We start from the raw sequence: 23641 nt of genomic DNA on the forward strand, positions 1-23641 counted from the left end.
TGTGTACTGTGCTCATTTTTTGCGACCCATTTCAAGTTTGTGGACGTCGCACAAACAAAACCATTACTGCGACATCATTTATGTATTCATCTATAGATAGGGTCCCGTGGTTTCGGATAAATCCGAAAAACTCTGTTCCGATTTATCCGAAAAACTGAATTTTGAGGTCACAGTGACAAAATAAAGTGCAAATAAGACGGTGCTTTACAAGTAAGCTTTATAAGAGCACAGGGTCCTGAGAGATGCCACTTCAGTTTCTTTTGAAATGTTCCTTAAGGAAAAAGAGATTATGGTACCCGGACTTTATTTCTTTTGTCTTTGAAATCTTAAAATATAAAAGCAGTGTAGACTAACTCGGAATTAAAAAAAAATTGGCAGTCTAACAAAACACAATTTCGATAAACCCCGAATTTTTTCAGCGAAAAATAAACTAAAGAAAAAAACACTTTGAATTTCACCAGAAATGAACTCTGAAAACACGGAATCCTATTTATAAACACTGCTGAGTTTCTTTTGGTGGTTGTGGCTGGAGGAGTAATACGAGGTGATGCGCATGCTCTTATATGTCGGACAAAAACAGGGACAAAAAGCCAAACCGATAACAGAACAGAAGAACATGTGGGGCAGTCTACTTGGAAGAGTTCTACAAGTGGGGCCACAACTTAACTTGAAACGGCATTGCGGCAGTCACAACAACAAAATTAAATCTATATTTTACTCGCCTTGACGCGAGTGCTTACTCTGTAGGGAAGAGGGTGCATAATTCCTTCTTGCATCGAGCAAACTACTGTGAAATCCCGTAAGGGCGCCACCAGAAATGGTGAGATAAATGGTGAAAAACCCGAGGTGGGGCTATCTTCAGGGATGAGACAGCAAAACTTTATCAAAAATTAACGATAAACAAAAGGGTTGCCCGCTACAAACCACGGAACACGGTAACTAATACTGTCGGGGACACAGCAAGGTACCATTTCAAAACGCAACAAACACGTCGCTATTCAGTATGAATTCCTGTGTCATGGGAAAGAGTACTGTACACTACGTATGGAGTGGATTCATGTTTGACGGTGCGATAAACACGCAGAAACCAGCTGAACTTGCGTACCATGGGAACCGATATTGCGCACGCAGATAGTGAAAAAGAAAGACGTGTGAACCCACTCCGAACCCACTTGTCATACTTACTGGCACCGCAGATCGTGCGGTTCGTGTGATTCCTGTCAGACGTAGGGTTATATTCGACAAAAAGGGGGGGTGAGCGTCGTTTCGGAATTTTTATATTACGAATACTTAGACAGGTGGATCCCAAACAAAGTAATTGTGCTTCCGGTAGCGCTTCAAAAGATTTCCGTGTGGTCAAAACGAATCCTCTGCCCAGGCGTCCCAGATGCCCCTGGTTGGTTTGGCACGTCTCCAATGAGAATGGCAGAGAAAGTTTGGTGTGAGCTTGGTACTTTGGGCGTCTGGCGAGCCTAGAGAGTGCAGCCAAGGCAGGACGCGTTGGAGGTGTCAGGGATCATAGGGAGCCACAAACACCTAGACAGCCAGTTGGCAGCACCGTTTATGCCACATAGTGAAGTGCTGCCCACTCCGTCCTGTTCTAATGCTCGTCTTGGCCTCTTCTGCGCCTTCCCACGACCGTGTCTCTCCATCTAGCTCCGGAGTACCTTGACATTTGATTCCGGCCCACGTCCGGCGTTGCTCTGGACGTGTTTTGCGCATCCCGTGGCAGTTGCTCAGTGCTCGGGCTCAGTCGTGTGTCCCACAGTCGTGAGAGGCAACGGCAGTGGCATACCTCATTGTTTTTCGTTCGTCTGTGCCGGAAGATGCCCCTACGAAACGTTTGTGTGTTCAACGGTTCTGAAATCGCTACAGGATGACATTCACTAGTGCGTGTAATTGGTGAAGTCTATGTGAGAAGTATTTTTCGCTCCTCTTATTATGAGATTGCTCTTTGCTCGCAGGCGGATTGGGTAGACATGCTGGGATTGAGATAATTGCGGCGGTTTTTGCCCGCTCGTGTAGAGGATCTCTGTTCTCAATTTCTTAGTCTCGTGTCAAAAGGAGTTAGCATTGAGTGTGGTCCCGGACGTTTAGTATAGCGCTCGGGTAAGCCGCCACTCATTAGAAACAAAACTTGCAACCTATGCCAGTTTGGCCACGTTCCATTCGAAACGCTTCTGCTAGGAGCCGCACCGTGACGCCACTGTCTGGTATGGAATTGAGCGACCATTTGCGAGGTCCTTGCCGCCAATGCCGACGGGAGCCTCTTGCGGGTACTTGCAGAAAAGGTAGAGCGCCAGTACCAGGAGCTGAAGGGTGCGGGCGGACAGCTGCTGCTGGTAGAGCTGCAGAAGGGGGCGGCGGGCAGCGGCCTGGGCCTCTCGCTGGCCGGAAACAAGAACCGCAGCCGCATGAGTGTCTTCGTCTGCGGCATTCACCCCCGGGGACAGGCCGCGAGAGACGGCCGCATACGCATCGCCGACGAGGTGCTCGAGGTGAGGACCGACGTCTGTGGACGTTGCCAAGCACTGTTGGACGTTTTGTTTGATGGTGTCGGTAAACACTCCGAAGTGTTATCAGAAATTTTTGGGAGTAAATTATTACATTAGTAATAACATTGTTCTTTTCTTTTTTTTTTTTCTTCAACAGATTATATGATATAACAGATTATAAGAAGTCATAATTGAGCAGTAGTGTGAATGTGCAAAATAGGTAAGCAAAGCTACTACGCCACGCTGTGAGACGTTGGAAACCTCGAGTGAAGTTAGTGTCCATGAAAAGTTGAAGTGGTTGGAGGTAGACGTCGGTATCTGGATCTTTCCTTGGTGTGTTCCACGCTGATGAGCTCCGGCATTTGATTAAAAATAGCTTAGGAAGGACGGACCGAAATGTTTCCAAACGTCTGAACACTGCGGGTGCGGTGCGCAGGTGAATGGGGTGGTGATGTACGGGCGCTGCCACCTGAATGCCTCGGCCATTATCAAGAGCCTTCCGGGCCCCAACTACAAGTTCGTCCTGCACAGGTGCCGCACCCCTCTCTCCTCCGCGGCGTTGCCACCTGCACGCCCATCCATCTGTTCTGCTCGACTCCTAGGGGCCTTTTCACGCGTTGAGACACGCATGCCCGTTTCGCAGGAGGGAAGATGCGGTCGAAGACATGGCGGTGAAGCCCCTCACGCAGTACCCCATGCAACTGGACGAACAGGTGAGCTCTGTTCGGCGACGGTGGTCAAGAGGAGCACGCAATAACTTGCACGTCGGAATTCGGGCCACTGGGCAGTCGACCACATTCGTTCGCTCTACCGATCTCTAGTGCCCGCTTAGCCGTGTTGGTAGAGTTCTCCCATCTTGAGGGAATCCAAGCCCGAACCGAGGCGATATTTTTCGGCGGTCGCACCATTTGGGTTGCGATCCAACTTAATTAGAAACATTCGTTAATAATTTCAGACACTGCGACTTCCAACGGACACGGAAGGAGGTGCGAACGAAACTGGCCCGACCGCGTCGGCATGCTCACTTTGACTTAAGTGATTTATTTAGAACTCGTTACAGTCAAATAAGACATGGTTCACTACGGCTCCTAGGACGCCCACTCGAAATAAATAACGGGGTACGCTCGCGCCTCCTTGTGGTGATTTCTTCCGAGTGTTAAGGCGAACTCTTTGCTGTTTGTTGTACCGAGTCGACACTTCTTTCTCTCAACAGACTCCGGAGGAGAGGTATTCGAGCTACCGGGGCGTGCGGACTGTGACCGTCAAAAAGGTACACTTTAAATATAATTACTCAAAAAGCATATTAAAAAAAAAATTCTTTATTTAGGAATTGAAGAGAACTTGCATCTTAAAAACTGCAGCATAAGGAAGTAGTGCAACATTTCTAGAAGAAAGCTTGCAGATTCACGAAACTGCTAAAGCGTCCTTGCTCTCTCAAAGTGTCCCTTGCTCCAGGTGCGTGAGCGCCCGTGCAGTCCGGCAGCTTGAGTGCTTATTGTGGACCAGCACCCTCTTTAAATTGCCTCAGAAAGTTATCCCGGATTTTCCTTACAGATGTCATTCAAAGTTTACCTAATGGCCTGTTCAGACACTTGCGACTTTTTAAGACCGAGTGCCATGAAACCTCTTAAAATCTCTTACGCCCAGAAGATGCACTGGTGCTATCTGTGGGGTAGCAGTGGAAACTTGGCGGTCCCGCATATTTTCTATTTCTCTCGCGCTTCATCTTTTTTTTCTTGGATCGAAAAACTTTGGTCAATGTTATAAACGAGCCTTTCTCTTAGGTATTAGCACATTTGACCTCGGAAATCCTACAAAGCCTTGTGAAGTGCATTTACAGGGTTACCCCATAGATGGCTCCAGTGTGCTCTCTCGTCCTAGGAAATTTTAAGAGGTTTCAAGGCACTCAGTTTTAAGGAGTTGCAAGTCTGATTGGACCGTAATCTTCGGTGGGGATCGGTGGCCGGATGTGCCAGTGCTCGGCAGCTTAGAGCATGCGGGTTTCGATGCCCACGCCCATCCGACCCGGACGAGCATCGTACCGGCGTGCAGTCCCGTCTCACTACTGCGTCGCGAAAGTTAAAGACCACATGCTGGCAGCGGCACTGCACAAAGTTCTCATCTACTCGAATACACCCGACGCCCACAGGGGCAGACTTGTTGCCTTCCAAACGGACGCGATGCACTCGACCTGGACGAGCGTTGTACCATCTCGCAACAGTGCAGCTCTGCCGCCTTAAATGCGTAACGGCCTTACAATTTCTCGACGGTATTGCGGGAGCGTCGACTGGCAGTCCGGTCGGCACCATATAGAGGAGCGCCCAGCCGATTTCTGCAGATTCGAAATGTTCAGAAAGTAATTGAAGCGTTTCCCTACATATAAGGTCGGAAGGGGCAGGGTGCAGCAAAAAGGCGGGACACGAGCCGCTCAGTTTGGTGGCCGTGTGAAGGTTTTTCTTGATGCTCCTTCGTAATGTTACGCTCGTATCGAGGAAACCATCTCCGCGTTGAAAGCTCTTGGCATTATCGAGATGTCTACCAAGCTGGAAAAACCGAGATTGTTGAAGCATCCAGAAAAGTCTGGGAATTAATTAGAAAATTGTTTAGCTAGGGGAAAATTACGGATTGCGTGGTGCATTGGCATGAAACGAAAGGGAGGGTGTGGTGGCGCGGACAGCCCTTGCAATGAGTAACAGTTGCATGAGGCATCACCGGGCGGCATTGGACACCGCCCGATTCGCCGGAACGCTAACAGCCTGAACAACGGCCGCAACCCTATTCTCCGCATTTTCTTCTCACGCAATAATTGGCTAATTTAGTCTAAGATATTCGGGCGAAACGTGGAAAAGTCTTGGAATTTGAGAGAAGCTATTCGGTAGGCACGCTGTCGTAATGACGAGCCAAAGGAGCCGACGAAAAAGACCCATTTATTTGGGAGACCATACCAAGTATATGTGGACCGTTCAAATAGTATTCGACCCGAATTATTTCGGCAGAAACAGATGAACCGTGGGGGAATTTTGTGAAGGCGCCCACGTGGAGAGCCGGGTGCGCCTTCACAAATGTTTTCACGTCCACAGTGAGCGTCCGTCGCCGTAGGTCAGCTTGCGGGTGAGGGAGTGTTTTGAGCGTTTGTTTGATTTCATCTTTTGGGAAATGACGGAAAGACTCGAGCAAAGTTATCGCATCAAATTTTGCGTCCAGCTCAGTGATACTCGAGTGGAAACCTTTCTGGAGATTCAGCAGGCTTTAAGCGACGATTTCGCGGGAATTACGCAAACTTGGGAGTGGTACAAACAGTTCAAAGATGGCCGCACAGTGATATACAGCAACTCACATTCCAGGAAGTCCTCAACCAACCGGTACGACGGTGTCTGACAGAGTGCGAACTTTGGTCGTGCAAGACAGTCTTTGCACTCTTCGAGTACTTGCAGATAGGGTGGGAATAAGTGCCGGCTCAGTATATTCCATTTCGAGCGAGGATTTGGCCTTGCTGAGAGTGTCCATGAAATTCTTGCCAAAATTGCTAATGACTGAGCAAAAAGAACTCGGTCGGCAGGTCTCTCAGGATATGCTGGACAGCGCAAATGGCGACCCTAATTTCCTGAACACCGTCTTTACGACTGATGAGTCGAGGGTACCACCCATAAATTAAGGCACAGTCGTCATAGTAAAAGCATTCAACGTCGGCAAACAAAGCACTGCAGGTGCGCAGCAATGGGATGTTGTTCCTTACTCCCATTGGGAGGTGCACCACGAGTATGTGCCACAAGGGCAAAACGTCACGGAAGAGTACTACCCAGAGGTGCTCTGTCGTCTTAGTAATGCTGCGCGGCGCAAGAGGGACAGCTGCACCAGCTCATTCCTCCTATCTGGTTCAGAGTTTCTTGGCAAAACACAGCACCACTGTGTTCTATCAGGCTCCTTTTGACGTGGCTCCTTGTGATTTCTGGTTCTTCCTTGAGCCGAAAATGCCGCCGAAAGGAGCCCGTTACAAGGCGCGAGGAAATATATTATGCTGAACGCCGTTGCAAAAACGGCTTTCCAGGACCGCCGGGAGATTTGCGTGCGGTCTCAAGGAAAGTACTTTGAAGGGGATTAGGGTTTCTGACCTCTGGGTGAATGAACATATTTCTTTTGGCGTCGGACGCGTTTCGCCCTCGTACATACATAAACGAGGAGACCTGGTTGTCGGCCGAGGGACCGAAGTCAAAACTAGACGAGGCGGCATAATTGGTGTGAGAGGCGAGACCCGTCTGTACCGACGGCGTACTGAGCGCCGTGTCCTCTGGGCGTGCAGGGCTCTCACGGCCTGGGCATCATGATCCTGGAGGGCCGGCATGCGGAGGCCGGCCAAGGCATCTTTGTGTCGGACATCCAGGAGGGCAGCCCGGCCCACAAGGCCGGCCTCGGCGTGGGGGACATGATCCTGGCCGTGAACGGGGTCGACCTCGTCGGAGCAGACTACGACACGGTGGGGGAGCCGCCCCCGGGGCCGTTCTCTCGGCCATTGGGCCGCTCGTGATGCGAGACTGCTTTGTGCAATGGCAGTGTGCGTGAGAAGGAGGGGAAAAACGTCCTTTTTTTTTTGCATGGGACAACCATGACTTCTGGTGTCCGCTGCGCACAGTGTTGGGAAAGCATGCCACATGCTTTCCCCCCACGACATCACGTGACGCTATCGCGTTATAGTGTAACGTTGAGTACGGTTGTCGCAGGCGACCTAAAGATTGCCACGCAGCCTGGAATGTACCAAAGAGATGAGCAGTTTCTCGTTCCTTCCTTTCTACGCGCAATGCCGCTTAATCTCGGAAATGTTTCTGGAAGCGAGATGGAAGCCTCGTCCCGGCTTTCCCGACAAAATTGAACCGCCGGACGGTGCAACTTGCAATTTTTGGTGCATACAAAGCGACCTTGTCGTTAGACAACGTGGCCCTGCCGGGCGTTGCAGGCGGCTCAGCTGCTGAAGCAGTCAGAGGGGGTGCTGACAGTGGTGGTGGCCAGGCCGGTTGGCAACCTCGTGCCCCTGCTGAAGAAGAAGGCGGCCTCCATCGAGACCCAGGAGCCCTCTCGGACGCTGGGCTCCAATCGCAAGAGTGAGTCGTCCTCTTTCGAGCGTGCACGTTGTCGCATCGGTCGGCCGAGTCGCTTTCTAAACTCGCTTTGCCCGCAATAACGGAGGCTTTGTTCCTTTTGTCCCCCGCGCGCATACTTTCTTTTGTTGCCGAGCCTACCGAGCTTGCCACGAAGGGACGACGCGTATTCAGACAACACTTTTCTTTTGCTATGGGAATTGGATTTCAAGTGTGATTGGTTTCTCTTTGTTATTCTCCAGGCAATTGCCCGAAGAATGAGCATGTTAGCGTTGAGGAAGTGGCATTTCGGCCGAGAACCACTAATGCCTTTTCAAGCTAAAGCTTGGAGAAAGCATTCTTTTCTTTCCGTTTCTGGAATTCTCATTCTGTGAATGCTTTAATGAAGTTGTTCAAACGTTTTGGAATGGGCAATAGGGTATGATTTGAGGTTCCAAGAAACCAAAGAAACGGCCATGCTTGTGCACCTCGTGGTAGAGCAAAATTGTGGTAGTACACGGCTGTCATTCCATTGTTCCCAAACTTTTCATCTAACAATAGATGCATTTCCAGGGTCTCATTTTGTTACGTGTCTTTGCGGTTGACTTTAAAAGCCACGACAAACAAGGTCTGTCTTGTGAAAACACTTATTGTGGGACTAAACCAACGAAAAAAAAATGTTTCACGCGTACGGACTTGTTCGTTAAAAAAGAGCAGAGTGAGAGGAAGTGCAGTTCCCAGCGACAAACTCGAGTGGCCACGGGCGTTTCCTTCGCCTGACGAGCGCTCTTTGTCTGCCGGCATATGTGCTGCCCCCCGGCGGGGAACCCCAGAGCTCGGGACAATCCGCTGGCTCCACGACCTTCTTCGCTGGAGGTCGACAGACGATGGCCAGGCCTACCTCTGAGCGGACGCCTCGCTCTCTCGCACACTTGTCTCACCACCGTGTCAAAGGAGGAGAATCGCCTTTTCGACGCTCGAAGCCGTCTGTTCCGTGCTGGACAGTTCGAACGACGGCCAGTCGACTCAATGCGACCTCCGCAAGTGCTAATACGACCGAGGCGGTCCTAAGCAAACGGGGAGAGCTGTCGAATGGCGAAGCTCTTCCGTCGACCCGGCTCACTTACGTCTCGTAACGGTCATCCAGCACCGCGACAGTCAGACCGACACTCATCGTGCCACACACTTATCGTACCGCACAGTAACGACGTCGACAATCAGTTGTGACAATCTCGCGTCGCGCAGCCGCGAAAGCAGACGCTCGGCAAATGTTAGTTCAGACCGGCGACGAGTGTGTGTAGCGAGCGTCTGCACTCGCTCGTCTCGGTGTCCAAACCCAGCGCCCGGGTGCGCCTCGTTGGCTCGAGGTGGCTTTCAGGGGGTTAGAGTAGCGGCGTAGGGGCTTGTCCGAAAGCACCCGCCTTTGTGTGTGACGTGCGTCTTTGTGACGTGTCTTGGCAAGAGAGTTGTGCAACACGCCGCCCTTGGTGTCACCCCTTTCTCTCCCTTTCTCTCTCTCTCTCTCTCTTTCTCTTGTCTTGCCGCGGAACGCATGCGGACGGCTGAAACGCTCTTGCCTGCCGCATGCTTGGCGCCAACTGCCTCTGCTGGCTGCATGCACTTCTGTCGTTGGCCAAAACATCCCGTGAGTACACTGTGCCACGACATAAGTAGCGTTGCCTTCTGTGCGGGGCATGAGAACTTTGCTCGGGGGTGTGCTTCGCCGAGAAGTTTGTGCTCTTTGGCCCCTTCTATCTGTCATTCTCTTCCGAATCGCCAGAGACGTAACAAATGCCAAGATCAGGAGAGAGTTGGCAGGCAGTACAGTTAGTCTGGGACAAGTTGTCATTGCTATGGATGTGTGCTTCCTACCATTAATATATTCTGGATTTTAAAAGCATCAAATGCAGGTCTCTCTTAACTGTTTTCCAATTGTCCAACCTTAAAAAAAAAAGAAAAAAAAAATGTAGCACCGAGAGAGCTTTTAATTTGACATCCGAGCGAGTTTCAAAGTTTAATCTTGCAGTCAAACGTGAGCTATCTCGGACACTGCCAGTCAAGTTCTAATCTAGGCAGATGCCCCCACAATTTTGATGGGAAGTGAACGAATCCTACCGACGGTGGAGGATTGGGTGCCCGGAACTGGTCTCCGGCCAGTGCGTTGGCCGCATCCCAAGAAAAGGTCCTTCCCGACGCGCAAGTGTCGTCGCCGACCCAGTCGAACCGGCAGCTGACAAGTGTTGCGGATACGGACACATAACACGCCGGAGGCCCGTTCCAGGCACCCTAGTTTGGGTGGCTCTTGAGCGGCGGTCTTCCCTGACGCCACGTGTGTGCGTCCAGGCACGGCCATTTCCCTGCCCCACTGCCCGCCTAAATGCGGCGGTTCTTCTCCGGACGGCCGACTGCCGTCCCCGCTGCTCTCGCCCGCGCGCCCCGACGCACCGACGCCGCGCACTCCAGACGCCAAGCAAGACGGCGGCGCCCTTGCAGCGGGCACCCCCACGTCCTCCCCGGCCTCGGACGTCATCCGGCCCGGGCGGGAGACGGCCATCGAGATCGCCAAGGAGAAGCTCGGTCTCGGGCTCAGCATCGTCGGAGGGTCGGACACACCCCTGGTGAGCTCGCCTTTTCCTCGGGACTGGGACGGCCATTGCCGTGCGGCGTAGAACCGGCTGCCATTTGTGCCTCCTGTATCGGTCTCGCCTCGTGATGATGTTGCGGCAGCCAGGCTGGATTAGGTCTCTGACATTCGGTGTGCGGCTAAAGTCCACAGAGCTGCTGCCCCCGTAGACTTTAGGTTTCACGAGGGATGTCTCGCTGCTCCTCGCTCATGCAGCTACAATCAAACGCCTTTGTAACCAACACCCCTACTACAAAAATGACCGTTTAACGAAGTAAAATAAAGTCCCGGCCAATCTTTTATATGTTCAATGCGTTTCTCTGATTAGTACGGCCAATTCCTGTTTCACGAAAGTTTCTGTTAACAAAGCAGTTTTGCAGTTCCACGAGGCAAAAATGACCTTCATAACGAGTTTTTCGCCAAAAGTAATCGATTTCACATAAAATTGTTTCTCTTCAGTGTGACGCGTAGAGAAAATAAATGCTGCGGCAGTGGCGATAGTTCAAACTGCCTCCGCCGCCGCTGTGCCTTGCATTCTCGGCTTGGGTCCATATGATTTGTTAGTGTGCAACCTTGCATCTAGACGGCGCTACTTTGCTGCATAGAAAGCATGTACGCAGCAACATAGTCACATAGCAGTACCTAAACACAAGGTTGCACACTAACAAATTATTTGGACCCAACATTGATAACGCTAATAATAACATGGCGGCAGCAACGGAAGCAGTGTGACGGAGACTGCACTGTGCCTCCGCCCGTGCGCTGGTGCATACTTTCGTTTTGCTCATGCCATTGAATGGGTGCCACTCGCTACAAGATTAGCTTTTTTCAATGCTCCGTCCAGGCTTTGCTCGCACTCATTTTCTTATTTTGAAACAACAAGGTAGAGGGGCTTAGAGGGGTAAACTGGTATCCCGTACACTAGGCAAAAGTGACTTCCACCTGGCTGCCACCATGTTGTACAATGTTGACCAGTAGACATGTGATTGTACCAGATCCTGAGGCTTTTACACACAACCGAGCCGAAATTTGTATTGCGATCACTGTAAAAAAAATTATAAACTACTTTTTCAATACTGTTATCCCCCACAGATCAGTGTCTAGCATCTAGCGGAGGCATTGCAATTTGAGACGTCGTCCTGTTCTTTTCTGTTCCATTCACTTATATGTTCATTTCTGCCCCGGTCTCAGGTTTATTCAACATAATTAACATTCACCAGTTCGCCTGCACCCTTACTATATTATAATTGCGAAGCTGCCCGAGTTTTTGTCGTTAAAGGACATTTTGAACTTAAAACAAACGAAACATAACTTATCTCATCGGTACTGGTAATAAAGATCAATAAGCAATTATTTGTGCACGGTACTTCGTTAAAATCTAGACGTAAAACTATAAGGTCACGTGTCTAGCGGTCAGAAATGTGCAACATGGCGGCGGCCAATTGGGAGTCACTTTCAGCTGCGAGTTTATCGGTTTAAGCACCTCTACCTCGTTTTGGAGGTATGACAGTGCATTTGAAGGGATCCATATGTATATATAAAAAAAAGCATTTTCATTGGCCGTCGCAAATCTTTTATGCTGTCTTGGCATCTGTTCAACCGACGCGCCTATCTTCATCGGGATCAAAGATTCCAAATCTTTCTTCATTGGAGTCTCAAATTATTCTGCCATGGAGCGATATAATGGAGTCGAGGAAACGACCATCGACTCTACCCATGAGGGCAAAATTTAAGCAAAATCGGTAGAGTAGCACAGAAAGAGAAACCCTTTTTGTGCCCAAGAGGAACCACTTCAAGAGATCCTCCAAATGACACGTGGTGGCCCGATTTATGAAAGGCCAAACTTACACAATCGGCGAATGCCTTCGCTGCGTGATCGGTGGTCGAAGTCGGTGGTTTAATGATTGTTGCGATTCGTATTTTGATAAGTTAATTAATGTTGTTGTGTTTGGAGAGCGGAAAATTAGTCTGCAACGAGGAGCACCTGGTGTCTCGGCTGTGCATAGATGACTAACTTTGCAAGTGGCTGTACTGGCGGTACGACCACCAGCCTGGTGTCTTTAACTTACGTCACTCAAGGGTCAGTACGCATATAATAAAATTTTTTATTTAGAAAAAAAAAAAAAGGCAATTGAACTTAAGAAGCCTGGATTCTGCAGTGCATGCTTTCAGCCCACCTGATCCGAACTGCGAAGCGCTAGGGCGCTCGGCCATCTTTCCTTTTTTTGATAAGTCAATTGTCAACGTAGAAAACCTTGTTTCGATGTCGCCCTTATTATTTTTAGTGCTAGTACTGTTTCCTAAAGCACCGCGGTTACATCAATATGTGACAGCATAAAATTCCATTTCGCACGATCTATTTCTTGCGCTCAACTACTACAACAAACCTACCTGTACTATGAATACTTTCGCCGGTCTCGCAGATTGGGTTATAAGGGCTATTGACTGCAGTTTTGTAGGCCGTCTAGCAGCAAGCTCTCCCACTCTTCGGTGAGTGAGCCAATCACATCCTCTCTTACCCAAAAGCTGATGGCAACTACGTCGAACAAGGCACAGGACAGTGCCTTGTATTGGGCATTCAATTTCTTTGCTAGTGGAGGCCGGTGCAGGAAGCGCACAGATGAAACAAACCTAATGTTTATTGTTTTCTTTGCCGGTGTACATTTCAGCTGCTTTAAACAGTACTTAGTCATTGGTGCTAGATTCACTAAATGGAAATTTGATGGAGCATCCACTTTTAGGTGATGGGCAAGGAGCATAGTTTGTGTGATGGGACCGCAGGGAATGCCCTCGAGCGACACGAGGTCACTCTGTGCCTTGCCCCAACTTGTGGTTTGCATTTGCAGGGTGCGGTGATCATCCACGAAGTTTACCCAGACGGCGCAGCTGCTCTGGATGGTCGTCTCAGACCGGGTGACCAGATCCTCGAGGTCAGTCAGCCGTGCTCTCCTTCTTTGAGAACTGGTACTCTTCGATCCCCAGTGTGCCTCATTTAGCCAGATGATACATTTTTTTCTATAGGATTGCACAAATATTCAGATAGTAGTAATATTGAATAGTACACTGTTTGACATTTGCTTTGCGGAACATTCGTTTCTTATATCTTTCTGCATGATCATAATCTAAACATCACGTGCACCCTACTTCCAACCATGAAGGGTTACTACCTTTATTTCTTCGCACTAATTAGAACCATATAGTACCTATGATTAAAACTGTTTCTCGCTATCACCGCTAGGGTTTCTTTTCGGCTTCTGCCCAGGCGAAAATTTTCAACTGGGACCAGTTGGTCCCAGTTGCAACTGGTTTATGGAACAATTCCCAGTTACAACTGGTCCCAGTTGAAGTCGTCCAACTGGGACCAGTTGGTCCCAGTTGCAACTGGTTTACGGAACAATTCCCAGTTGCAACTGGTCCCAGTTGGAGTTGGTCCCAGCTGGAATTGGTCCCAGTTGGAGTTGGTACCAACTCCAGCAACAATGAAACACGGCACAAAATGGAAGGTTGACAAGAATTTATTGTCAAAAACTTGGAGAATGGAACTAAATAGGTTCGGTGACGTACACGCTCCGGGTTTAGCCACTTGCTTGCGACGGTTGAATCGCTTTTTCAGAGGTGGTATTCATTAGATGAAGGAAGATCGGCCGCTGGCGTCTGTTAGTGAAGACGTCCTCAGCTTCTCTTCCCATCGCGTGAAGAAAGGTGCTCACCCGTGATCCTGCGTTGCGCAGGTGAAGTCCTGATAAGATGCGGTAGCGCTCCCACCTTGCAATCTCTGTCACAACAGTCGAACATTTTCGAGGTAGACCTCCCGCCATTTTCGCCATTGTGCTCTCCGCGGCGTGTTCTCTTCCGTCCGGTCTTTCCTGGGTGCCCTCCGATCGTTGAACTGCATCTTTCCATCCTCGAAGTTCACCGCCGCCACCATGGTGTGTGTACAGTTAGGTCCAAAGAAGCGCAGCTGTAGTTTTGACATTTTCATAACGACGCCAACTTGGGCGATGGCGACATGGCGACCCGGCGACCCTTCTCTACCGCGTCCGTCCGACTCCGGCGTCAGCATAGGCAGCGCCATCTGTCGACAGCGCGTACCACTAATCCGCACCCGCGTGCCACGGCGGCCGGCTAGCTCTGATTAGTCAAAAGATAAATTTATTTATTAAAAGAAAAAAAAATACTGTAGGTATTAAAATAAATGTTTTAATATATTTTAATAATGCACTAAAAGTTCATTTAGGTGAACACATTTTGTCACTAATTATATTTTCTAATTAAAAAATTATTTGGTTAAAATTTTTATATTATTTTTATAAATATATAAATGTACCCCAGTAATAAAAAATTCCCTATTTGTATAAATCTAAAAATGTTAGTGTTTTTAGTTTTCTTCATTAGCAAAGGTCAATACACCCCCAACTTGTCCAAATTGTTGCCCAGTGTGAACTGGGAATGGGAAAGGCATTTGAAGTCCGACTGGGAATCGCTCCAACCAGTAACTTTCCTAACTGGTTCCAGTGCACTCCATTCCCAACTGGGAGTCAAACCAGTTGACTCCCAACTGGGAATGGTTCAAACCAGTTGACCCCTCAGCTGGCCCCAGTTGGACTCCTATTGGTCCCAGTTGATTCCCAGTTGGGACCAGTTAGTCCCAGTTGCTTCCCAGTTGGGACCAGTTAGTCCCAGTTGAAACCAGTTGAGGTGCCAACTGGTTCCAGTTAGAAATTTTCGCCTGGGTGGTTGGTCGAGAGAGCATGTCAAGTCCTTTTTCCGAGTCTAGCGCATGTCCTGGTTCTGCCTGTGCCTCCCATTGACCAAATTCCCTCTATACACGGCTCTGGGTTAGCCCCATTAAGTGTGCTTTCTGCCGAGCACCAGCGCATTGCAGAGAAGCAATACCTGCAGAGCCGACGCTGCAGTCCTGCAACTTTCGCTTTGCCGCAGTGCAGCCACATGTGTACGAGATAACAACACCTTCAAAGTAGAATAACTCTATGTTAGTGATAGATTGAATCTGCCAAACTTCAGATTCGGCAAAGTTTGGCACACGCCAGACTTTGAAGGAAAGTTCGTCAAAGATTTGACAGAAATTTGGCAAACGTTTGCGCATGCGCGAGAATGCGACGGGACCATAGATTGCAAATGGACTCCGTGCGGTTTAGTGCAGTTACCATCGTAGAGTTTAGCACTACCAGCGGTTACGGCGAGGTGCGGAATATATGGTATCTTTGTGTTTGTCAGCCTTTGCGATTGTGGTTCTCTTTGGTATATTGTGCCTCAAGAACAGAAGATCAATCAGGCAGTAACGCAGTTCACTGCGCAAGTGACAAATGATGCAGTACATTCTGGATAACGTGTTTTTCATTTGACCTTCCCAGCAATGCACGAGGTAGTTGCAACATTGACTGACAAGTACTTTAAAGCACTCCTTGCCATTATAGCAATCCTATTTTCAGCTCACAAGTGCTTTGTGCCACAGCAAAATATTATTGCTTTTTAATTAGCATTCTTTCGCGGTTTTTATCTATCCACATAAGACTAGACGCGACACACTGTCATAATCGACGTCGCACATCCGACATTCTTAACTTTTCCCATCTTCCCAAACATCTGAGTGTGTCATTAACATCAGAAGCTGGTGTTTTAAAAGTTAAAAACGAGGTGTTGCAAGTTTGGGACGCACACTTTCATTCACTACGCCGTGGGACGTTTGAGTTACTTGATGCTTTCATGCATCAAGTGACGCAAACAAAAAATTATATTCGCATATTTTTTTTAAGATATATACATATGGTGATTCACAGAGAAAGTAAGAACACAGTGTTACCACCTTTATTTTAACAATGTACGCACTTACTGGGTTTGTTGATGAGGCCTCAAAATCGAAACTCTCATATCGTGACAGTGCCTGTCATTACCCAACCTTGTTGTCACACCGCTTCTGCAAGAAGTCACCGTTAAATTGCCAGTAAGCGCACAAAAATGACGCCAATACAATTATCTTGTAGAATATCACCTTATTTAGCAACAACTTTGTCAATATGCATTTAAAAAAAAAAAAAAAAATTTTTTTCACCTGAAAAAACAAAATATCAACTTTTAAGTCCGGCAAGAATGTATTTTTGCCGAATCTCCAGATTCTGCGCCGAATTTTCGATTCGCCAAAAGTTCGGTCCATTACTGCTGTGCATGCTCCACTTGCGGAGCAGAGTACTGCAATGGTGCTCCCAGGTGGCCGTGTTGGATCCAAGGACACGCTGTGTGAAGCAACTGGCACTTAGAGATGGCGAGGCTGCGGCATGCGGAGCGGTGATGATGCCGTCGTCCCGGTCTCCTGCTCCTCTCTATGCCCTCGGTAGAACTTAGCCGAAAAAAACGTTGTCCCTTCGCAAGCCACAATGCGCGTTGTTGTCTGGTCCGAGGTGCCCGGATGTGCCGGTTTAAAACATAAAAACATGTTCTAAAACAATGCGATTATACGATACGCAGTGGCTGCCCACAATGGTCAAGGAACCTTGCAGTTCATTTGATTTCAGTGTAGAATGTATATTTCGCATGCTTGGGTAGTAATTCAATTGCTGTAATTTAATTACTTTTCTTGGTAATTTGTAATTGTAATTAATTACTTTCTTCTAAAAGGAATTGTAATTATAATTTAATTACTTTCTAGCGTCAGTAATTGTGAAATTTCAGGCACAATTACAATTACTTTTACAAGACTTTGTTGAGCCGACGGAACCTCAAGTGGCCTAGCGCTCGGTGACACACTCGCACACATAGACAAGCACGCACAAATACGCACATCAAAAATAGTATTGCGTTGTTGGTTGTTTTGTTGCTTACACTGCAGGCTGAGAGACAATCCTCTTTGGAGTCTACCTCAACGGCGCCGTGTAGCGCCGTCTTCGGTGCGAGCAAAAAACAATAGCGTGAACATGCCACAATATTGAAAAAAGAAAAATAAAAAAGTTAAGCTTTAGCTTTTAGCCGAGCTTAGAAATTTTAATTGTCTCTTTTCTTTGCCAGTTTTATGCTTTTATTTCAGTACTGTCGCATATCTGTATCTTTGTATTATTTTTAAATTTATTTCCTGTCGGTTTCACTTCGGATATTATTTGCATAAGTATTTTGGAGACTGTCCTCGCACCTGTGAACATTGCCACCAATGGTTCGGAATCCTCGATTCGGTTCTTATAGATTTCTGAGCCATTATAATTTCAACTCTATGTAAATAATTTACAATACCATGATGTTTGTATGTGAATGCAGTCGTGTTAGCGCATGTGGATTAATACTTGTAAAATATTCATATATGACTAATTGTCGCATTTTTATTTGCCGAGCCAACGAAAGTCTGTCAACCCAATTTTTTCGTTAGCCATCGGCATCTTCCAGCATGGGAACTATTTTATTATTCTTTATTAAAAGTATAAGAGCGTAGTACTTCATTGCCCCAAACTGTCAATTTCTATCATGAATTTAACAAAATTCACAAAAGGAAAGTACAATACGTGACATCTATGCAGTGATGCTTAAGCGTCCTGAAACATTGGGACAAGGAATGAACAAATACGTTGCATTCTGCACAACTCGTTTAAAGTTATTAGGCCCAAGTCGGGTCACTCTCAGAAACGGAGTAATTCTAAAGTAATTTCATTACTTTTGAAAAGTAATTTTTAATTGTAATTAATTACTTTTCACGTAGTAGTAATTGTAGTTAAGCTACTTTTAAAGCAAGGTAATTGTAATTAAATTACATTTTGAAAGTAATTGACCCACGTATGATATTTCGGAAATGCAAAGCGAGAAACATGCTCTGCCCGAAACTCGGCACCTGCAAGGTCGCTTTCCCTCCTGAAGGTTGGATCCAGCGGAGTTGGCGGCGCAAGGAAAAGGAATGCGATTCTCTGGCTCTGCAGGCAGGGCTACTTCAGAGCGGAATGGCGCAAATCTGGTGTAATTAAAGAGAACCTTTGGGAATGTTTATATTTATATTGCAATAAAACTCTCAAATTTAAATTGTGGCCTTACGCGACAGTATATGTTAAGCAGAGATGTCCCGATAACTTGCGTTCATCATTTGTGCATATTTGTTTTCTCTTAGATTCGAGGTTGTAGAAAGTAAACTTGCAGCTGCACCTATATTTACGTTTAATTTTACGTCGTATCCGTGGTTTCCTTGGCACACCAACGTAGTCTTTGGACTTCCCGATACCACAGTCCATAAATATAGTTAGAATAAGATTAGCTGAGCTTAGAAGCGGACAATTGGAAGCTTAGGAACGACCATTGCAAGTTCAGCTGGAATTTTTCTTCAAGCACGGTGTAAAAATATTCAAAGGCTCGGAGAAAGGTACAGCAACTATTCGGTATTTGATTTGAAAATATTTGTCCAAAACCACCATTCGCTTCAAAATAAAAATCAATTATTTGTATGTGCCTAATAATTTATCGTCTTAATTGGATCATTTACTAAACCGCATATATCTCGGAAAGAGGCAATGGATGTGCAAGGATGGAGTGTGGTTGGCAGGTGAACGGGGAGGACCTGCGCGAGGCAAGCCACGAGGCGGCCATCGGGGCCTTGCGGCAGACGTCCTCGGTTGTGCGCATGCTGGTCTTCCGGGAGGAGGAGCCCCAGCAGGACGTGCTCACTGTGGAGCTGCACAAGAAGGCCGGCCGGGGCCTGGGGCTCAGCATCGTCGGCCGCAGGAACGCCCCGGGGGTCTTCATCTCCGAGGCGAGTCCAAAGCTTGAGCCTCGATTGTAGAGGTCCGCCACCTTGTCGCGGATTTGCCCGCATCGTTGGTGAGGCCTTATTTGGTGCAACAAACTAACACTCCCGAGGTTCATACATGTTCTTTATTTTGTGACAGATCACCAGTGTTGTGCATTTTATCCAGAAAATGTATCTTAAAGTAATGCTAAAATTTAAAAGTTTCTTTTTAAAGGGAAGCTAGGGAGCTTTTTGGAAAAAATGAGTTAGAAGTGAATTCTAGTGTATTTTTACCCGGTGAACCCGAATACCCAAACCATTTGCTGTGTAAGTATTGTTAAACGCGAGAAAAACGCGAAAGATAGTCGCTGTCCGTGACGTCATCGACGGCTCTTTTGGCTGCCCAAGGCTAAGGGGGCGGGGCTTCAGCCCTATTTTGAAATTGCTCTTGTGGCTCTCCGGCGCGTCGCATTGAAATATAATTTCGATATCTGTTATTCTAAAGGCCAAATGAACGCAATTCAAGCGTTTTTTCTCAAATGTAGAAGTGCCCCATCTTCCCTTTAAGGGGGGACATGGGTCTTTGGAGCCAAAAACTTTCTAAAACTGCATTCTTTTGAAAATGGCGATGGCTGTTGTTCTTCGGAATCTACCAGGCTTACAATTTCGTGGGTGAATATTTGAGCTATAAATCACTTTATAATATCTATGCGGGCTGAATGAGCATTAAAGTTTACTCTAAAACATTGTTTTCACAAAACACAATTTTTAGACTCGTTGAGAATTTGCAGGAAGGATATCTCAGCATCTAGAGCAGATAGAAATATAACCGTTCCTGAAATGTGTAGCTGAATGTGTGAAGCATACAATGTTGAGAGCAGATGTTTTAATATAAGTCTAGAAAAATTTCTATTTGATCTTTTGATATATTACTTGTTAGACATGCATTGAGCACTGAACTTCAATGTGGGGTAAAATCATTAATAGTGAGTTTATCTTAAAAGTGCTTCCAACATTGTATTCTCTACACTTCGTAGTATCTAGCCATGTGTTTGAAAGAATATGTATTTTGTTGAGCAGTTTTTTTTCTATCGTTTTTCCAAACAAAGGCAGGCAAGTTTTAATTATTTTGAGGACAATGCTACTGGCTGAGGAAATCACCAGATATATGAAATCAGCACAAAAAGCTGAACAAGCTTGTGCAGTTTCATTAAGTTTGGTCATAAGATAAGAAAAAAAAGCTCCAAGACCAGTGTTCCCCCTTAAAGGGAATAGATAGGACACTTCTTTTTTTTTTAGTAACTTTTTTCAAAAAAAAAAAAGTTACATGCAATTTTTGCGCGGTTAGACGCAATTTAGGCGGACGCCACGGTCCATTCTAAGCCCCGCCCACAGATCAGTGGCCCCGCCCATTGCTACTGGATTGACCTTGCTGCTCGGCCGAACATGCTTGCAAGCCTTGCGCCTTCTTTTCACGACATCTGGTGCGTCTAGTCTGGCATCTGACACCGTCTGCTATGCCCAGATGTGGATATGAAAGCTGCGAGTCGGCGCCTGTTTTCACCTTTATCCGTCTGCTATTCCACCCTCGTCTAAAAATGCGCCAAGTTGTCGAAATAGGCCGACTATACCGGTCGAATTGAGGCGCAACCAACAGCGCAGTCAAGGCTACGGCGTTGGCGTAGCTTACGTTAATCTAAACGTCGTCACCATTGCCCCTTTTTGTTTTACTTCTCCGGGCAAGTGTAACGGGTGACATCAGCAACGTTCCTCTCGGCGCTCAGCGATGTCCACATGATTGGCGTAACGTGCCTGCTCAGCGCACTTCTTGGGAGTCGTCCGGTTGTCCCGCCGTCCTCATCTCGCCACTTGTAATTATAGTCTCACAGTTTCGTTCACACTATGTGCGCAGACCTATGCCGCAGTTGTGCAGACGTTGTCGAATGTCGTAGACAGCAGAACGTTGTGAAGAGTGCGGTGCCGACGACACTTGTGCCTGGCACACGTGCGCCCCAACGGTGGCCCGCCGGCCCGCCCAGATCCCGCCCATCGTTTTGTGGAAGATAACGTGACATTCATTTATGCGATAGCCACGATTTTGGCTGCCCCAGGCCACTTGCCAGACAGAGCCCGAGTTTCGGTTTCTGCTCATGGTTGAAGTAAGATTTAACAATATATGTCCTTTTTCTTGCGAAGGAAATGACGTAACGACTTTTATTAGTGCTTTTTAATGTGAAATCATATTTTTTTAGACTGCAGTTTAGCGATCCATTTGTGAAAACAGAACCCTCTCTAGTGTGAGCACTGTTGTTTACGAGGTCTGTAGACTTTATAACGTCGATGCGAAGACGGGGAGAAGTTTCCCTGGATGGAAAAGTGACCGGGCAACATCCGTGGGCAGGTTGTGCGAGGCGGCGTGGCCCAGCTGGACGGGCGCCTGTGCCAGGGGGATCAGATCCTGGAAGTGAACGGGCAGGTCGTGGCAACGGCCAGCCAGGAGCATGCGGCCGCCCTGCTCAAGACCACCCTGGGCAAGATCTGCCTCCGGGTGGGCCGGCTGCGCAGGACCCCCTCCCAGCGGGTCTCCAAATCGGACTCGTGAGTGCCCTTTTGAAGACGGCGTCCCGGCAACAACGGTTGCCGGCGGCTCAAGAAACGCAAGCTTCTTTAAGTCGCTCTGCAACAAACCCCGTCATTGCCTTGGCCCACATGAAGGCCGAAAAGAGAATCGCGAAAACGACGTTAGCACTTTTTCCCAATTTGCTCCGGCATTTTATCGACGAGTACTAAATTTTACCGCTTTAGCTAGTGACCCCTATGAACATTTTTCAATACCCTGGCAGCTTTTATAACAGACTTTCACTTCTAAGCTGGAAACTGAAAGAACTGGGGGATCGCTCACTCAAGTTAACCGCGTTGTGTTGCATACTTTTTTTTCGGCCCAAGCAGCCGTTAATGACAGCCGGATTTTAAAATTGTTTTCGAATGTAGCCAGGCTGAAGAATCTGGGAATGCACATACGTAGTGTGCCACGCTGCAAAAGCTCTCCAACCCTGTAGAAAGCGCGAGGGGTTTCACGGTTTGCTCGATTCCGCTGTTGCTATAAAAGGGATTTCTCTTTCTCCATGCCTCCAAGGAACCTGAAGGTGAGTGAGCTTCCTCGCACACCGAACTAGCTCGTAAATTTACGACTGCGCAGTGTCTCGTTTCGAGAGAGGCTAACTCGTCTCCGTTTCCGCCCAGCAGCACTGCTAACGGGACGACACTGGTCTCTCTGGAGCGCGGCTCGGAGGGCCTGGGCTTCAGCATCGTGGGCGGGGCAGGCTCGCAGCACGGCGACCTCCCCATCTACGTCAAGACGGTGTTCGAGTCCGGGGCGGCAGCCCGCGACGGCCGCCTGCGTCGCGGACACGCCATTCTTTCAGTCAACGGACGCTCCCTGCAGGGACTCACGCACCAGGAGGCGGTAGAACTGCTCCGCGACGCCCGCGGCACCGTGACGCTGGAAGTGCTGGACACTTCCGTCGCGTCCGAGGCCACCACACCGTCGGCGAGTCCGACGCAGAGTCCGACGCCCGCCGCGCCCTCGGATCTCTTCTCTGGTGCGACGGAAGACACTTCGTGATTGTGCGAGACTCTGTGCCACTGCCCGCTTGACGCAGTGGCGCCCCGCAATTGGACGACGCTCGGCGGGACGGGCTTCCGGCTGCGTCAGGCGTGCCTTTCAACCGCGACGTCTCTTTCCTTGCGCGACACGAACTGCGTCGTGGTTTTCTCTTAACGTGGCAGCTTTGCTCGGCAACTGGACGTTTCTTCGGAGCGGCACGCACGACGCGCGTGCGGCAAAGCCTCAACGAACAGTTGTCTTTTGGGGCTTTGCGAGTCGTTCGTTTGTTGGTCGAGAAAGACTGCCCGTTTACCGTTGTTGCATATCGCACCGTAAACGGAAGTGCAGAACGGGGAGAGCGTGCGGGCGTTCCGAGCCCTGAACAAAATCGTTTATGGGGGGGAGGGGGCAGTGCTACTTTCTGGTTGCTTTAGGAACAAAAGTTTGGCTAAGGTGCTCTCAGAAGTCATGCCAGAATTGTTGTCGCCGAGCTCTCGACACCGACAAGCGCTCGCTCGGACCGTGCGGCGTCTAGGAGGGTCGCGGGACCATGGGCAGTGCGGCAAAGTGCCCTTGCCGGGGAAAACTTCGTCGGTCGGGTCCACCCATTCCGTCATCTCCACCTTCGAAAACTCTATTGAATACTCTGAGCTTCTCATCAGACAAATGCTAGCTAGAAAAGGAAAAAAAGTAAATAAAAATAAAAGCCGCGCTCGACAAGAGAGGAGGCGGGTCGCCGAACACCCGCGTGCGGTGCGCTTGATGGGACCAAAGATGGCAACCCGCGCGGTCGGGAGGGGCCGAATTAAAAGAGGGTAACGACGCCGCCACCTCAAGCGGCCGTCCGGAGAAACGTAAGGACCAAATAGAGACTGCATATCGTTTCGACCCGTTCTGATTTGCACCTAAAAGCCAGTCTGCACCGTCCGGCCGGCGAGTAGTCGTTCCGTTGTACATAATAGCCGGGCAGCCCCAGAGCGCTGTCCCTCGGTTGCTTGAATTGCGACGTTGTTGGGAGCTCGCGTTTGGGAGGCGAGGGTTTGTTTTAGACAAAGTTTACAAGAAGCGGTGGTTGAATGCAAGAAAGAAATAAAACCCACAAAGTCGCCAGCATGGTCTGGCACACCCGAC

At 48.4% G+C, this 23641-nt stretch overlaps 1 protein-coding gene across 1 annotated transcript in view; it reads left to right on the plus strand.

Moving 5' to 3' along the window:
- Positions 1 to 23640, plus strand: part of LOC8031530 (multiple PDZ domain protein) — a 99749-nt gene extending 76109 nt beyond the window's left edge. The window contains exons 24-34 of the mRNA XM_040219980.3: positions 2287 to 2498; positions 2932 to 3026; positions 3139 to 3208; positions 3709 to 3765; positions 6796 to 6969; positions 7447 to 7591; positions 9911 to 10185; positions 13037 to 13120; positions 18721 to 18927; positions 21305 to 21501; positions 22150 to 23640. Coding sequence (XP_040075914.2) covers positions 2287 to 2498; positions 2932 to 3026; positions 3139 to 3208; positions 3709 to 3765; positions 6796 to 6969; positions 7447 to 7591; positions 9911 to 10185; positions 13037 to 13120; positions 18721 to 18927; positions 21305 to 21501; positions 22150 to 22528 — 1895 coding nt within the window. The 3' untranslated portion in view covers positions 22529 to 23640. The remainder of the gene's footprint in view (positions 1 to 2286; positions 2499 to 2931; positions 3027 to 3138; positions 3209 to 3708; positions 3766 to 6795; positions 6970 to 7446; positions 7592 to 9910; positions 10186 to 13036; positions 13121 to 18720; positions 18928 to 21304; positions 21502 to 22149) is intronic.
- Position 23641: the final 1 nt, after the last annotated feature.

The sequence above is a fragment of the Ixodes scapularis genome, unplaced genomic scaffold (assembly GCF_016920785.2).
Source record: "Ixodes scapularis isolate PalLabHiFi unplaced genomic scaffold, ASM1692078v2 PGA_scaffold12__126_contigs__length_90152505, whole genome shotgun sequence".
NCBI lineage: Eukaryota > Metazoa > Arthropoda > Arachnida > Ixodida > Ixodidae > Ixodes > Ixodes scapularis.